This window comes from Sus scrofa, chromosome 1 (genome assembly GCF_054392235.1).
Source record: "Sus scrofa isolate SSC_HxYL_T2T_F1_AM1 chromosome 1, Sscrofa_HxYL_maternal_Yorkshire_Landrace_v2.0, whole genome shotgun sequence".
Classification (NCBI taxonomy): domain Eukaryota; kingdom Metazoa; phylum Chordata; class Mammalia; order Artiodactyla; family Suidae; genus Sus; species Sus scrofa.
In genome coordinates, this window is record NC_139383.1 from 275,581,133 (window position 1) to 275,599,508 (window position 18,376).

The 18,376-nt window shown below is 38.5% G+C and overlaps 1 protein-coding gene across 1 annotated transcript; it reads left to right on the top strand.

Moving 5' to 3' along the window:
* The first annotated feature begins 4,570 nt into the window (after positions 1-4,570).
* LOC110258965 (olfactory receptor 1J4-like) lies at positions 4,571-5,512 on the top strand. Its single transcript, XM_085012673.1, has one exon. It carries the CDS (start codon positions 4,571-4,573, stop codon positions 5,510-5,512), a length of 942 nt encoding a protein of 313 aa, XP_084868799.1.
* Positions 5,513-18,376: the final 12,864 nt, after the last annotated feature.

Sequence of the window (18,376 nt, forward strand, 5' to 3'; positions counted from 1 at the left end):
TATATATATATATATATATATATATATATATATATATACACACATAGTTCTATTTCAAACTTATTCACTCTATTCAAATTATTAATCAATCTATCTTCCTATCCTCATTCAATTATTGTTTTTTATATTGCTATGGATTAAGAAACAGTTTTGAAATTAGGCAAAGTAAATCTGATAGTTTATTTCTCATTTGTAAGTTATTTTGTCTATTTTGATCTCCTTTCACTTGTATATAAAATTAATAATTAACTTCTAAAATAGGCTCTGCTATTTTGACTTTGATTGCCTTGAGTCTATAGGTCAACTTCAGGGATAGCTCCCTCTATAATTTCATTGAGTTATCCAATTTATGTGCAAAATATATGTCTTATATTTATGTCTTCTTTATTTTCACCCATGAATGTTTTGTAGTTTTTAACAATGTGTATTGGACATGTTTTTATAAATTCATCCATGTGTATTATTTGGTTTCTCTACTTCTTCAATAGTGTCTATAAATTCTCTATTTGCAATGCTTTTGCTGGGATATAGACATACCATGAATTTTTCATTTTAATTCTTTAACTTTGTTTCATGCTACCTTGTTAAACTCATGCATTTCAAATGGATTTGGAGGGAAATTTTTGTTTGTTTTCTTTCCCTCCTTTTCTGTCTTTGTTTAGATTAATTTGGTTTGCATTATTTATTAGTTTTTTCTTTTATTGCCCTCACCAATGTCATATGGAGGTTCCTAGGCTATGGGTCAAATCAGTGCCACAGTTGCATGTCTATACCAAAACCACAGGAACAAATGATCCAAGCTGCATATGGGACCTACATGACAGCTTAGGGAAATGTGTTATCCTTACCCACTGAGTGAGGCCAGGTGTCAATCACAAATCCTCATGGGTACTGGGCAGGATGTTTCTGATAAGCCACAATGTGAACTATCTGTATTATTTATTTTTTCTATTATTATCTTTATTATCTTCATAGGTAAATATATTTTTTTTTTGGAAACAGGTTTTTTCCTCAGTCTTTTCAAATTTTGATTTTTCTTGGTTGTGTGTGTGTGTGCCCTATGAAAAATACAGTAAGTTTACAAATTTTATACATAAATGTAACTAAATATTATGGAATTACCATTTGGCGAAACATATAAGGCTATGCTGATATTCCCAACTCTAGTCTGCATGGAGTATGAGGACGGGAATCAAAATATTTTGAAGGAGTTTAGTATTTGATACATGTGGAGAATTTATGATAGTAACTTTATTTATTATAGGTTCATTTCTTTCCTTAAGCTCTGACTTAGGTGATTCCATGGCTGAATGAAAGTAATCAGGCTTTGTTGCCTCTTTCCATGGGGTTCAACCTGGATTTCCAGTCTTCAGTTGGGTTCTCTTCTCAAAGGAGCAAGCAACATGTACCACATCTTCTCTATTACTCAGCCATAAAAAAAGCCTGAACTAATGCCTTAAGCAGCAACGTGGATGGACCTCAATATTATCATATGGAAACATGTCAGGCAGACAAAGTAAAATGATCATATCACTTATATGTGGAATCTAACAAAAAATGATGCAAAAGAACTTATGTATAAAACAGAAAGAAACTGACAGATTTCAAAAGCAATCAAATGGTTACCATAAGTGGATCCATTGTAGGGAGGGGAGAATCTGGTGGGAATAACATATACACACTACTTTATAAAATAGATGATTATCTAGAACCTACTGTATGGCATAGGAGAATCTACTCTATAGTTTATAATAATCTACTGGGGGGAAAAGAATGGATATATGTGTATGTGTGACTGATTCCCTTTGCTGCACACCTAAAACAAACAATATTGCAAGTAAACTATAACTCAATATGAAAAATTAAAAAAACAAATTCAGAGCAAGCCAAAGGGAGTTGGGAATTAAGACAATGGAGCCCTTTAAATGGATAGGTTTTCTTTTTTAGTCATGATGGAAGATTATATGAGAAATTGAATATATATGACTATATATATAATGTATATACACACATACATGACTGGGTCACTATGCTGTAGCAAAAATTGAAATTATACTGTAAACAAATGTAGTATAATTAAAATGAAAAAAATGAAAGGTGTGCTTTAGAGATATTAAAGAAAACTTCATTAGCTATCAAGGCAAAGTATAATCTTTAAAAAAATTTCACAGTGAATGTGTTCACTCAACAAATTATCAGCTAAAATTTCAAATTTTAAGTAGATTAACATATGGCTACTTTATGAGCTCAATGTATTGATATGCATGTAAATATAACTTCAAATATTATTACAGTAAATTTTCATGGTAAAATAAAGCTATAAAGTATGATGTAAAATTAAATGGATTTATGTAAACCTAAAATTTCTGAATAAAAACTATTTTAGAAAGATATAAAATGAATAATGGAAGGCTGAATACTTTGACTTTATCCCTTTTTTTGATGTCTGTTTTATTTGGATTTCCATCATGAAACAGACTTCAATTTAAAAGCTATAAATCAAATAGGAATGTCCACTGGAGAGAAAAATCCCTCTTCACATCCCAGGCTATGACTTGACAGGGGGATACATGAATCTGGTAGGAAAGGCCAGGAAGGAGTTCTCCCCACATCTTCAGGGCTCCCACACACAGGGCATCTCCCCGAGGTTCTTCCTAAGGACAATGTTACCTCACATTCGGCCCTGAGAACCGTCTACCTGAGACTTACTTTACTCCAGACCTCATGAATGAGCATCTAGATGTGAAGCTGGGATCTGCATGTTTAACAAGTTCCCCAGGTGATTGCACAGAACATCTCAGTTTAGGGACCACTGCCCCAGGGCATCTGTCCTAGAGGCAGGAGGAGTAAAACTGATCAATTATCACAGGTTTAATGCATGTCTATTACCAAGAGCTTGGTGCCCTGTCCCCTTGGGTCTTCTCCCTGGTGGGTATAGCCTAGTCTTCACCTCTCCATTTCTGCAGGGGGTGAACTAACTGAGGAGGAAGCTCCAGGCTCATGACTTTCCTCTCTGAAGATGGTGAGTGGTTCAGGACCACAGAAGTTGTGACTAAATCTGTTGTCAGTGTGTTGTATGGAATAGGTGAGAAACCAGTACATACTTCTGTCAGCTAGATCACTTGAGCATAAATGTCAGAGAAGATCAACATATCTTTCACCAGAAGCAGATGTGTGTGTGTGTGCATGTGTGTGTGTCTGTGTCTCTACAGAGATATGCAGCACTTCTCTGTGTTCCCACTTAAGCCGCTTCATTTTTCTTTGTTAAAATTTTTAAAAGTTGATTTACAGTGTTGTTAATAGCTGCTGTGCAGCAAACATGGCACAAATTAAGCCACTACTTATTCCTAGTTCCTAAAATGGATAGAGGAGACATTCTTGGCTTCTTTTTTTGATATCCCTTGATAATAGCACTTTTCATTTCAGATTGTGCCTGTTGATGAAGTCTTGATTGGTTTTTTTTCTTTTGTAAATTGTATATAATTGTATATTGTATATATACACAATTTTTATTAGACTATAGTTTATATACATTTTAGTGTTGGTTTCTGCTGTACAGCATGGTATCCCAGTTTTTCTCATATTATCTTCCATTGTGTGCTATCCTAAGTAATTAGTTGTAGAGGTTGTTGAATCTGGAGAGGTAGAAGAATGATGATCATGAGTCCTGTGAAAATGTATATAACTGGTAGTAGTATTTTTAGTTTTTCAAGCAGTGATATTGCAAAGCTAATCTCCAAGACACATTGAGTCCAAGCAACAGGTGTGTTTACTTCTTCTTCAACCTTTAAGTATAAAATGGACATTTTGACTATTTACTTATTTAATTTTATTTTGTTTATTTTGGAGGGGCTGCACATATGGACGTTCCTAAGCTAGGGGGTCTAATCAGAGTACAGATGCCACCTATGCCAATGCCACAGCAGTGCAAAATATGAGTCATGACTTCCACCTACACCACAGCAATGCTGGATATTTAACCCATTGAGCAAGGCCAGGGTTCAAACCCAGAACCTCAAGGACCCTATGCGGTTTCATTTCTATTGTGCCTTGAGAGAACTCCCATTTTGCCTATGTATTTTTGATCCAACTTGCTTTGAGTATATATTGCGGAAGCTTTCTCCATATACTACTGAATACTGGTTTTTAGATTTCGAATGTTCTGTATTTTACAACTTGAATGTCAATACTAATTAATGTCTCTAAATGTACAGAAACAAAATGTAAATTATGTAGATTGTAATTTAATATCCCTCTTCCAAGGCATTTTTTCCTTACAAACTAGATGTAGCTGAAAATAATGACTAAGAGCCTGATTCTCTCCTAGATGATGGAAAAATGCCACTGAGCCAGTTTCTCTGCTAAATCAAACTCTCTTATCTGATACTAAGTTCTCATTTCACATGATGAGTCATTCCATTCAAAAGGATTTTTGTAGGGTCAGGGATGCAGACAGCATTGGCATATTCACTAGTAGGAAAGCCTACTATTTATCTGGATGCTCTAAATCATATTGTGATGGTTTCAGCTTCTCTCACTCTCTAGTCATCCCAGCAGACAGGAGGGGATCATGAAGATGGAGAACCAGAGCACCGTGTCTGAGTTCCTTCTCATGGGGCTTCCCATCTGGCCAGAGCATCAGGGCATTTTCTTTACCCTGTTTCTGGGCATGTACCTGACCACAGTGCTGGGGAACCTGCTCATCATCCTGCTCATCAGGCTGGACCCTCACCTCCACACCCCCATGTACTTCTTCCTCAGCCACCTGGCCTACTCTGACCTTTCCTTTTCCTCTGTCACTGTCCCTAAGATGCTGATGAACATGCAGACTCAGGATCAATCCATCTCCTATGCAGGGTGCATAGCACAGATGTATTTTTTCATATTTTTTACTGTTCTGGATGATTTTCTTCTTGCCTCAATGGCCTATGACAGGTATGTGGCCATCTGCCACCCTCTCCACTACACCACCATCATGAGAAAGGGACTGTGTACCTTACTAGTAATTGTGTCTTGGATTCTTTCCAGTGCTGATGCCCTGTGTTACACCCTCCTCCTGACCCAGCTGTCCTTTTGTGCTGACAACACCATCCCCCATTTCTTCTGTGACCCTGGTACCTTGCTCAAGCTCTCCTGCTCAGACACATCCCTCAATGAGCTGGTCATTTTCACAGTAGGACTGGCAGTCATCACCCTTCCACTCATATGCATCTTGATCTCTTATGGCCGCATCGGGGCCACCATCCTCAGGGTTCCATCTACCAAGGGCATCTGCAAAGCCTTGTCCACATGTGGCTCCCACCTGTCTGTGGTTTCTCTGTATTATGGAACAATCATTGGGCTATATTTTTTCCCCTCATCTAGTACCTCCAGTGACAAGAACATAATTTCCTCTGTGATGTACACAGTGGTCACCCCATTGCTGAACCCCTTCATTTACAGCCTGAGGAACAGGGATATGAAGGGGGCCCTGGTGAAACTCTTCCACAAGGCAGCAGTCTTGTCTCAGTGATGTTTGCTCATCTTTATAACAGACACACATAGTCACTAGCCTCATATCCTACAGGTCTAATCTTAGGCCCATCCTGGAGTGAATACTCAGTAAAGATTTGGTAACTTGAATTGCAGTTTGTTGCAGTTATTCTGTCTTTTCCTAGCAAGTCATTCTTATAAATTTTGAATTCTCAGTTGATATTATGGATTATTTCTTATTTACAATATTAAGGAATGCATAGCTAAAAGTTTTTAAGTCAATCCTGTTATTACCAGGAATTCATTGTTCTCTTAATATCTTTATTGAGTTTTAATTGATATATAAACTGTGCACATATTTAAAGTGTTCAGATTGATATTTTGAAACCACCATCAAGTTATTTACTGTACTCATCATCTCCACACACTTAACATTTTAATTTACTTGTGTGTGCAGTGAGAGGACTTACGATCCATTGCGCTAGTAATTACTGTGTCTACAATACAGTCTGCTTTGCTCTAGTCATCATGCTGTGCATTCGACCTCAGGAGAACATATTCCTCTTGCAAAACTGGGACTTTGTTCATTATGTTAGTGAAAGAATTCAAACCAAAACAAGACTAATACTGAGTGATCTAATTTTATGTGGAAACTAAAATCATCAAATTCATAGAGCTGAGGATAGGATGGTGGTATCTAGGGCCTAGGGAGTAGGACAAGGGGCTCCTTATGAATTGATGGAAGCTCCAGGCTGACCAGGCTCTGGTGGCATAAAGATGGGCCAGAGCTGAGACTTGGTAAAACATGGCCTTTCATTTCCTCACTTCCCATTCAGTGTTCCTTGCGTGTTTTGGATTGGTGGTGGTGAGGATGGTGGGTCAGGAGAAGAAACTAGAGCAGCCTTCATTGCCTCAGGAAACAATCCACAGTTATGAGTTCAGTTCCTCCACTTAGGGACTCAAGGATTCTGGATTTTAGAAACATGATCACTCTAAAACTGTGTTGTCCCCATCACTCAGGAGTTCACGCTCAGATTTGTTGTGTCTGGAGTTTCTGATGGCATCTGTGTTTGAAAAAAACTCCAGCTCATACCAGACTGGGAATGAGAGGACAAAGAATGCATGAGTGGTCTGGAGTCTTCTGTTGCCCCCAGTGAATTTGGTGTCTGTCTCATTAAATGTCTTCATTATGAATCTCCATGAAAATCATTGCTGCTCACCTTTATGTTATGAGACTAAGTTTTAATCTCTTTACTTCTACATCCAGTGAAGAATCATATAGTTCTCCTTGTTCAGGCTGTACTCAGTTAAAGACGAATATGATCAAATCTGCTCCCAAGGCTCACCACTATGTAGATATCAGAGAAGAATATTTGTGAAAACAGATCTCAATTTTAGGCTGTACCTGCCAGAGTGTGTGGCCTGGGGTAATTCCCTTCACTCTTCGGAATATCCACTTCATCTTTTGTGGAAATTGAAAACATTGCACAACATCTAAAATATGTTTGATTTGAAACAAACGCAATACAAAATTTGGCTTAACATGACCACTGACCAAGCATAATGAACATTCAATTCCCCTCAACAAAAGTGACATATCAGTATCATCTTTTTCCTATGTATATAGCTCTGTATCCAGCCCTTTATGGGAAGAAGGTTTTTTTTATTATTATTATTATTATTATTTCTTTTTTTTTCTCAGAAGCAATATTTATTTCAACATGATTTTATCTACATATATAACCATGGTTCCATACCAAGACTTGCTCTCACAAATACCTGTACTAGCTCCACCTCTTCAACTGGAATTATTGTCATAGCCAGTGCCAGGGATCAAAGCTGCACCTCCACAGCAACCCAAGCTGTTGCAGTTGGATTCTTTTTTTTTTTTCCCACTGTACAGCAAGGGGGTCAGGTTATCCTTACATGTATACATTACAATTACAGTTTTTCCCCCACCCTTTCTTCTGTTGCAACATGAGTATCTAGACATAGTTCTCAATGCTATTCAGCAGGAGCTCCTTGTAAATCTATTCTAAGTTGTGTCTGATAAGCCCAAGCTCCCGATCCCTCCCGATCCCTCCCACTCCCTCCCCCTCCCATCAGGCAACCACAAGTCTCTTCTCCAAGTCCATGATTTTCTTTTCTGAGGAGATGTTCATTTGTGCTGGATTATTAGATTCCAGTTGTAAGTGATATCATATGGTATTGTCTTTGTCTTTCTGGCTCATTTCACTCAGAATGAGATTCTCTAGTTCCATCCATGTTGCTGCAAATGGCATTATGTCATTCTTTTTTATGGCTGAGTAGTATTCCATTGTGTATATATACCACCTCTTCCTAATCCAATCATCTGTCGATAGACATTTGGATTGTTTCCATGTCCTGGCTATTGTGAATAGTGCTGCAATGAACATGCGGGTGCATGTGTCTCTTTTAAGTAGAGTTTTGTCCGGATAGATGCCCAAGAGTGGGATTGTGGTATCATATGGAAGTTCTATGTATAGATTTCTAAGGTATCTCCAAACTGTTCTCCATAGTGGCTGTACCAGTTTCCATTCCCACCAGCAGTGCAGGAGGGTTCCCTTTTCTCCACAGCCCCTCCAGCACTTGTTATTTGTGGATTTATTAATGATGGCCATTCTGACGGGTGTGAGGTGATATCTCATGGTCGTTTTGATTAGCATTTCTCTTATAAGCAGCAATGTTGAGCATTTTTTCATGTGTTTGTTGGCCATCTGTATATCTTCTTTGGAGAAATGTCTATTCAGGTCTTTTGCCCATTTTTCCATTGATTGATTGGTTTTTTTGCTGTTGAGTTGTATAAGTTGTTTATATATTCTAGAGATTAAGCCCTTGTCAGTTGCATCATTTGAAACTATTTTCTCCCATTCTGTAAGTTGTCTTTTTGTTTTCTTTTTGGTTTGGAACAGAATAGAGAATCCGGAAATAAACCCTGACACCTATGGTCAATTAATCTTTGACAAGGGAGGCAAGAACATAAAATGGGAAAAAGAAAGTCTATTCAGCAAGCATTGCTGGGAAACCTGGACAGCTGCATGCAAAGCAATGAAACTAGAACACACCCTCACACCATGCACAAAAATAAACTCCAAATGGCTGAAAGACTTAAATATACGACAGGACACCATCAAACTCCTAGAAGAAAACATAGGCAAAACACTCTCTGACATCAACATTATGAATATTTTCTCAGGTCAGTCTCCCAAAGCAATAGAAATGAGAGCAAAAATAAACCCATGGGACCTCATCAAACTGAAAAGCTTTATTATTATTTCTTTAGCTTAATTACCTAGGAGTGGAATTGCTGTGTCAAATGTACATTGAATTATATGAGGAACTGACCAACACTTTCTTATCATGGTTCTACATTATGCATTACTGCTAACCATGTGTGAGTGAGAGTTCCAATTTCTACTAACACCCTCACTTCCTCTGGTATTGCCAGTCATCTGATGTCAGCCATTCTAGTGGGTTTGCTGTGATATCTCACTGTGGTTTTCATTTCCATTTATCTAATGACAAATGATGTTGGATATTTCTATACAGAATGATCTGCTATCTTCTTTGGTGAAATATCTTCTCAAAACTTTTACCCCTAGTTTTAAAAAATAATTGGCTTGCTTTTCTCCTCTATGTGTTGTGGATTCACATCTTTATCAGAAATAGGTTCTATAAATATTTTCTCCCAGTCTGAAACTTGTTCTTTAATTTTATTGAGTTCTTTTGAATAGTAAGTGCTTCTTATTTTTAGTAAGTCCAAATTATTATTTTTTTTTGTTCTTTAGGTCATGAGTCTTGTGTCCTAGTCAGTAAATTTGATAGCCCATATTTTCCAAGAATGTGTCCAATGTTCTCTTGAAAATAGTTTTCTTGTTACAGTTCTTACCAATTTGACCCATTTCTAGTTATATGTTTTGCATATGGTGCAACACAAAACTCTATGTTCATTTAAGATATATTGATATTGAACCATGCTGACACTGTTTATTGAAACAATATCCTTTCTACATTCAAATGACTTGGTGTAATTGTAAAATATAATTTGACCTTATATATATTATTCTATTTCAAACTTACCCACTCTATTCAAATTATTAATCAATCTATATTCCTATCCTCATTTAGTTATTGTTTTTTTCCATTGCTATGGATTAAGAAACAGTTTTGATATTAGGTCAAATAAGTCTGATGGTTTGTTTCTCATTTTTAAATTATTTTATTTACTTTGATTCCCTTTCACTTCTATATGAAATAATTAACTTCCAAAGCAGGCTCTGTTATTTTGACTTTGATTGCCTTGAGTCTGCAGGTTGATTGTGGGGAGAGCCCCCTCTATACTTTCAATGAGTTATCCAATTTATGTGCAAAATATGTCTCTTTTGCTTATGATCTCTTTAATTTCTCCCATGAATATTTTGTAGTTTTTAACAATGTGTATTGCATGTGCTTTGATAAATTCATTCATGTGTATTTTTTGGTTTTCCTACTTCTATATTAGTATATATAAATTCTCCATTCTCAATGCTGCTGTTGGGATATAGAAATACCGTGAATATTTCAGTTTAATTAATTAACCTTGTTTCATGCTACCTTGTTAAACTCAAGTACTTCAAATAGATTTAGAGAGAGATTTGTTTGTTTGTTTTCTTTCACTTTTTTCTAACTTTGCTTAGATTAATTTGGTTTGTATTAAGCATTGTTTTTTTCTTTTATTGGCCTCACCAATGACATATGGAGGTTCCCTGGCAATGGGTCAAATCAGAGCTTCAGATGCATATCTATTCCACAGCCACAACTGCAAAGGATTTGAGCTGCATATGTGACCTACACCACAACTTAGGGAAATGTGGGTTCCTTACCCACTGAGCAGGGCCAGGGATCAACCCAAATCCTCCTGGATACTAGGCAGGATCTTTCCTCATAAGCCAAAATGGGAACTATCTGTATTATTCATTTCTCTATTATGATCTCTGTTATCTTCTTAGGTAAATATGTTTTTTTGAACCTCAGGTTTTTTCCTCACTCTTTTCAAATTTTGATATTATTTGAGTGTGTGTGTGTCCATCCCCTATGTTAAATACAATAATTTTACAAATTTTATATGTAAGTATGAGACTCAACAGTGTGGTATTAGCATTTGTACTGACATTTAAGGATATGCTGATATTCTCACCTTTAGTCTGTTTGCAGTGTGAAGATGGGAATCAAAAATTTTTATGGTTACAGTGTATTTATTTATTTATTTATTTATTATTTATTTTTAATATTGCAATGACTTTTATTTTTTCCATTATACCTGGTTTACAGTGTTCTGTCAATTTTCTACTGTACAGCATGGTGAGCCAGTTACACACACATGCATACATACTTTCTTCTCATATAATCTTGCTCCATCTTAAGTGACTAGAAATGTTCATTGCAGCACTATTCACAATAGCCAAGTCATGGAAACAACCCAAATGTCCATCAACAGATGATTGGATTAGGAAGATAGTGGTATATATGTACAATGGAATACTACACAGCCATAAAAAAGAAAATAATGCCATTTGCAGCAACATGGATGGAACTGGAACCAAAATATTTCGAAGGAGTTTAGTATTTGATACATGTGGAGAATTTATGAGAGTAACTTTCTTTGTTATAGGTTCATTTCTTTCCTTAAGCTCTGACTTAGGTGATTCCATAGGTGAATGAAGGTAATCAGGCTTTGTTGCCTCTTTCCATGGGGTTCAACCTGGGTTTCCAGTCTTCAGTTGGGTTCTCTTCTCAAAGGAGCAAGCAACATGTACCACATCTTCTCTATTACTCAGCCATAAAAAAGCCTGAACTAATGCCTTAAGCAGCAACGTGGATGGACCTCAATATTATCATACGGAAACATGTCAGGCAGACAAAGAAGTAAAATGATCATATCACTTATATGTGGAATCTAATAAAAAATGATACAAAAGAACTTATGTATAAAACAGAAAGAAACTGACAGATTTCAAAAGCAATCATATGGTTACCATAGGTGGAACCATTGTAGGGAGGGGAGAATCTGAATGGTGGGAATAACATATACACATTACTGTATAAAATACATGATAAACTAGAAACCTCTAGCACAGGAGAATCTACTCTATAGTTTATAACAATCTACTGGGGGAAAAAGAATGGATATATGTATATGTGTGAGTGATTCCCTTTGCTTCATACCTAAAACTAAAGCAACAGTGCAAGTAAAGTGTACTCCAATAAAAATAAATAAATAAAAAACACAAACAAATTCAGAGCAAGCTAAAGACAGTCAGGAACTAAAACAATGGAGCCCATTAGATGGACACTTTTATGATGGAAGTTAGTATGAGAAAAATAATATACATATATTATGGTTTTGTCATTATGCTGCACATCAGAAAGTGACAAAACACTGTAAATTAATTTTATAATAGAAACAAAAAATGTAGTGAGTACTTCATGTATATTTACATAACCTTCACTAGACAACTGATGAAAGAGATTTCAAGGCATTGTGTAATCTTTAATAAAATTTCACAATGAAATGTGTTCATTGGTGTGTGGGGCTGAGGGCTCAGCGCTTCAAGTGGGGACCATGGTGTATCCAGCAGGCCCACGAGCAATCTCCTAGAAGGCAGCAACTTTCAGCACTGGGAGCATGTCACCAGGCATCACTACACAAGTTTGTCACCTTATCCTCAGCAAATATTAATAGACTCTGGAACATAGTAAATGCTCAGGATGTATTCATTGAAAGAATGGTTGGGGAAGGCAGAGCAAATGGCAGAGGAGTAAGAGGTCACACTAGCCTTCTCCCAGAAACACATCAAAAAAGCACACCTACATGTAAAAATGACTCACACACAACATCAACTGAATGCTGGCAGAAGGAATTAAACCTCCAAAAAAAGGCAAGAAACGCTTGACATACCTGGGCAGAACAAAAGAAAAAAAGAGAGAGATAGAAAAGGAATGAAGATGGGACTAGCATTCCTGAGAGGGAGCTGTGAAGGAGAAAAGGAACCCACACCCTGGGAAGTCACCTAATGGACAGAAAAATCAGCTGAGTAGCTAGGACCTCAAAGTTGTGGAGAAATCTCAGCAGCTGAACTGAGAACAGCAAAGCAGTGTGAGAGCCCCACAGATCATCTGAACCACAAGCTGGGATACCACAGCCTGAGATGCTCAGGCAGGTGCTGGGTGCTGTGACTCAGGCTCTGGAGGTCAGTCCTGGGGAGAGGACTGGGGCTGGCTGTTTGGGGACAGTTTGAGGGGCTAAGCAGCAGAGCACCATTGGTGGTGAGTGGTATGTCACAGGCTGGGGAGAGGAATGCCATGGCAGAGGGAACCCTGGAGAAGGTCCAGGCCCACAGGAGAGGCAGGGCACCATTGTTGGGGAGTGCAAGGGCAGGAGGGGTGGACACTTTAGGAAACTCCCTGCACTGGAGTGTGCACATGTCCATGGGCTCTCAGAGGTTGGGGTGGCTCTGGCGCAGGCTACAGGTGTCCAGAAGCCTCTTGCTCATTTAGTGGAGACTGGGTGCTTCTCGTGCAAGCTAGTGGTGCCAAGGCACCTCCTGTGTGGGCTAAGGGCATCAGGGGCTAAGTGCAATGTGGCACCTCTTGCATGATTTACAGGTGGCAGGGACAGAATATGGTGGTCATCTCAGAGATCAGAGGGAGGTGAGGCCTGCCACCACTGGGTGCCTATGAGTGAGCCCTATGTGCCACCCCAGTCACCTCAGGGTTTGGAAAAAAAGATAAAAAGAGGGCACTGCAACCAAGCACCATATGCTGTTGCTCTCACACCACTGGGAACATAGCTGCCCTGCAGTTGCCACTGCCAAATGCTTGGGGGAACCCAGAGAGTTCATTACTGTCTCTTCCCAAGAACCTACAACTAGGAGTGGCTGGTTAGCAGCTCTTTTGTGGGCTAAGTGGTACAGGGTGCTTCTTGTGAGGTCTGCAGACAATGGAGGCAAATTGCCACAGTTATCCCTGATTCCAGAGTTGAGCATGGCCCACCACAACTGGAGATAACTGAACATAAATCCCTTATAGCCCCAACCACCTCAGAGGGCACAATAAAGAAGGCCATTGCAATGGAACACCACCTGTTGTTGCTCTCACTTCCCTGCGAGTACACCCACCCTGCTGCTGCCATGGCCAAACCCTCTGGGAAGTGCCCAGATGATTGATTACTGACCCCTCCCAGGAACCTTCAACTAGGAGCATCTCATGCAACACCTCCTGTGGGGGCTAAGCAGGAGGAGGTGCTTTTGGCATGGTCTAAAGGAGGCAGGGGCAAACTACCACAGTTATCTCTGTCTCTACAGGTGTGAGTAGCTCCGAACATTAGGTGTCTGTGAACAGACACCACTTTCAGCCCCATTCACCTCAAGGGAAACACAGAGGAGGGCATTGTGACAAAACACAACCTGTTGGTGCTCTTGCATCCCTGGGAACACACCTGCCCTGTTGCTGCCACTGCTAAATGTTCAAGACAGTACCCATAAGCCCGATCTCTGTCACTTTCCAGGATCCTGCAACTAGGAGCAGACTGTACAGCACCTTCTATGTGGGCTATGTGAGAAAGGGTGCTTCATGCTTGGTCTACGTGTAGTGGGGACAAAAGACTGCAGTTATCACTGACTCTAGAGATGGTCATGTCCCACTCCTACTAGGGGTCCCTGAATAGGCATCACAAGTGGTGGTTCCAATCACCTCAGAGGAGGGCGTTGCAATCAAACACATGCTGTTGTTGCTCTCACTCCCATGGGAGCTAAAACATCCTCCTACTGCTACTGCCAAATGCTCTGGTCACATTTCCGATCCTCCTAGAGCTCATTACCACTTCCCAGGGCCCTGAAGCTAGGGGTAGCCTGTGCCACCTTCCTGCAGTCCTTGCTTCTGTCAAGAGCCCAATGAACAGGCACTTACTGCTGGCCCTATCCATTGCCTCCTTTTCCCTGGAAACACACTGAACATCCTGGCAGTAATAGCCTGCTCACGATGAAGAAAGAGATGGCAAATTTTCAATCTCCCACACCAAAAATAAATAGTAACCTCCCCCAGGAAATACAAAAGGGTATTCTTGCATAGAAGTAGCCTTACAAGACTACAGTGTGGCTTTCCCAAACTCACAGAAAAAGAAAAAACATGAGCAAGATGAATAAGCTCAGGAACATTCCTAGTTAAAAGAACAGGAGAATTCACCTAAAGCAGTTGACAATGACACAGACCTCTGCAGTCTGAACAGACATTGAGTTCACAAGGGAAATGGTGAAGATACTGAAGTAATTAAGAAAGGATATGAACAGTAATGCAGATTCTTTTAGAAAGGTACTAGAAAATGTAAGGAGGAGCCAAATAAAACTAAAAAATTCATTTTCAGAGATACGATCTGAGCTAAAGGCAATAAAGACAGAATGAATAAGGCAGAGGAACAAATTAGTGACATGGAAGATAGAATAATGGAAACCACCCAATCAGCACCACAGACAGAAATCCAAATTTAAAAAAAAATGAAAGCAATCTAAGAGACCTATGGGATAATATAAAGTGGGACAATCTAAGTGTAATAGGAATTCCAGAAGTAGAAGAAAAAAAAAGGGGGGATTGAAAATATATTTGAAGAAATTATGGCTGGGAACTTTCCACATCTAAAGGATACTGATATCAAGATACAGGATGCACAGAGGGCCCCAAACATGTTGAACCCAAACAGACCCATACCAAGACATACTATAATAAAAATGGCAAAAGTTAAAGAAAAAGGGAAAAAGAATTCATTGATTATAAGTGAACCCATATAAGGCTATCAGCTGATTTCTTCACAGAAGCACTACAGGCCAGAAGGGAGTGGCAAGATAGATTTAAAGTGCTGAAAGGAAAAAATGTGCAGCCTATAATATTCTAGCCAGCAAGAATATCATTTGAAATAGAAAGGGAAGAGTTCCCATCATGGCACAGTGGTTAACAAATCTGAAGAGGAACCATGAGGTTGCAGGTTTGATCCCTGGCCTTACTCAGTGGGTTAAGGATCTGGCTTTGCCGTGAGCTGTGGTGTAGGTTGCAGATGTGGCTCGGATCCTGTGTTGCTGTGGCTCTGGCGTAGGCCAGCGGCTACAGCTCTGATTTGACCCCTAGCCTGGGAACCACTATATGCCATGGGAGTGGCCCTAAAAAAGGCAAAAAGCCAAAAAAAGAAAAAATAAATAAATAAATAAAAAGTAAAATAGAAGGGGAAATAAATAATTTTTCCAACAAACAAAAGCTAAAAGAGTACAGCAATACAAAACCCATCCTAACAGAAATAATGAAAGAGTTAAAAAAAAATTTAAAAAAAATTAAAAAAAAAGAAAAGATGAAGAATTAGGATGGAGGAAACCACAACTGGAAAGCAGTAACTTAAATAAGCCAGCATACAGATCGAAATATGAAGATGTTGTGGGGGGGAAAGACAACAAAATCATACAATGTGGGCAAGGAAAGTATGAAAATGTAGCTTCTTTGTTTTTATTTTCAGGATGTGTTTGAACCTATATGATTATCAGGCTAAAGCAAGCAGGTACAGGAAGTGGTTAACATACTTAAAAAACAGGAAAACCGCAAATCAAAACCAAACATTACATTCACAAAAACTGAAAAGTACTCAAGCATAAAATAAGTGGAAACCATCTTACAAAATAAAGAAGAGGGAAACATAGAATCACCCAGAAAACAAGGTTTAAAATGTCAATAAACCCATATCTTTCAATAACCACCTTAAATGTCAATGGACTGAATGCTCCAATCAAAGACACACAGTTGCAGATTGGATAAAAATGCAAAAACCTTCAATCTACTGTCTATAAGAAACTCAAATTAGAGCAAAGGACACATAGAGATTCAAAGTGAGGGGATGGAAAAAGATGTTTCATGCCAATGGACCAGACAGGAAAGCAAGAGTTGCAATACTCCTATCAGACAAAATAGACTTTAAAACAAAGGCCCTAAAGAAAGACAAAGAAGGACACTATTTAATGGTTAAAAGATCCATTCAAGAAGAGGATATTACAATCATCAATATATATGCCCCTGATATTGGATCCCCCACACACCTACCATAAATACTAACAGACATGAAAGGAGAAAGTGATGGGATTACACTCATAGTAGGAGACTTTACCACCCCACTGACATCAATGGACAGATCCTCTAGACAGGGAATCAATAAGTCAACAGAGATCCTAAAGGACATAATAGAAAATTAGACTTCATTGACATTTCCAGGACATTATATCTAAAAAAGTCAGAATATGCATTCCTCACAAGTACACCTGGAACATCCTTAAGAATTGATCCATATACTGGGGCACAAATTTAAGAGTATAGAATTTATTTGAAGCATCTTCTCTCACCACAATGGCATGAAACTAGAAATCAACCACAGGAAAAGAAATGAGAAAACACTAACTACATAGACACTAAACAACATGCTATTAAAAAACCAATGGGGCAGTGAGAAAATCAAGAAGGAAATTAAAAAATACATCAAGACAAATGACAATGAACACACAACCACTTAAAATCTATGGGAAGCTGCAAAAGGAGTGCTCAGGAGGAAGGTCATAGCAATACAGGCCTTCCTCAAAAAAAAAAAAAAAAAAAAAAAGCAAAATCGCAAATCAACAACATAACCCACCACCTAAATGAATTAAAAAAAGAACAAGAAACCCTAAAGTCAGCACAAGGAAGGACATCTGCAGGGAGCTGAGAAGATACAAGGAGCCAAGGAAGGGAGCTTGCCTGAACAGTGCAATTCCAAGGGCAGGCTCCTAATCAGAAAAAGGGGCCTGTCTGAACCACACAATTCCGAGGGCAGGTTCCTAAACAAGGGGATGCCTGCCTGCATGGTGCAATTCTGAGGACAGGCCCCAGAAGACAATATGGCTCGCCGGCTGACATAGGTGAAAAACTAAATTTCCCAGGAAATAATTTCCATTTTGTGTTGCTGAATGGGGATTGTTCCATGGATGACTTAGTCTTTTCTGTTATTCACTTGTTATTCAGTTTTCCTTAGTTTATCCTGATTATTTACTTATTATTCTTATTTCCCATTCTTATTTTCCTGTGGTGATTTGTGATTTAACAAAATTACAACAATAATATAATAAGAATTTCATCCAGAAGGACTTTTCCCTATTCAAATCCAACTTAATTAAAACATAGTGTTTATCTACTAACTAGTTATAGAGTAAACTTTAGAGTTAGGATTTTAATGAGGTCTATAGAAGTTACACACATATTATTCATTATCAAAAGAAACCTAGCTGTGAGTTTTGTCCTTGATGTTAGAAACTTTTAGTGGTAGCTTGCTAAGTTGATTTGTATTTTCTCACACTGTTTCCCTGCCAAGGATACTTTGAAGATAGACACTAGTCTGAAGACAAGATTTTTTTTTCTGTAACTTCTAAAGCTTGTGGGAATTGGCTGGCCATGAGATGGTTTGTGCTGAGTCTCCTCTTTCCCACATGATATGCTACACCTGTTTGTCCTTGAATTGTACTCGTTAAATTTAGTTAAGTTGAAGATTTTAGAATGTGATGTATTGCTACTATACCATGTGATCAAAAAACAAAGCATAATAGTTGACCAATGTACCTTTAACACTATGATGTAATCTGTAATGAAAAACTGTCTATATAATCAACCACTTATGCCAATAAAGTTTGAGCAGTCCAACGCCCTGAAAGAAGGAACAAAGAGGCTGTCTCTGTATGCACATTCGCTGACACCATGTCCCTCTCCGATTGGGAAAAATTTACACTCCCTGGCCACCAGAGCTGGCCTTTGGCACATTTCCTCTCCCCCAGTCCTTGTTGACTGTCATTTA

Coding starts and splice junctions, on each gene's coding strand:
- LOC110258965 (XM_085012673.1), top strand. CDS start 4,571: ATGAAGATGGAGAACCAGAGCACCGTGTCTGAGTTCCTTCTCATGGGG.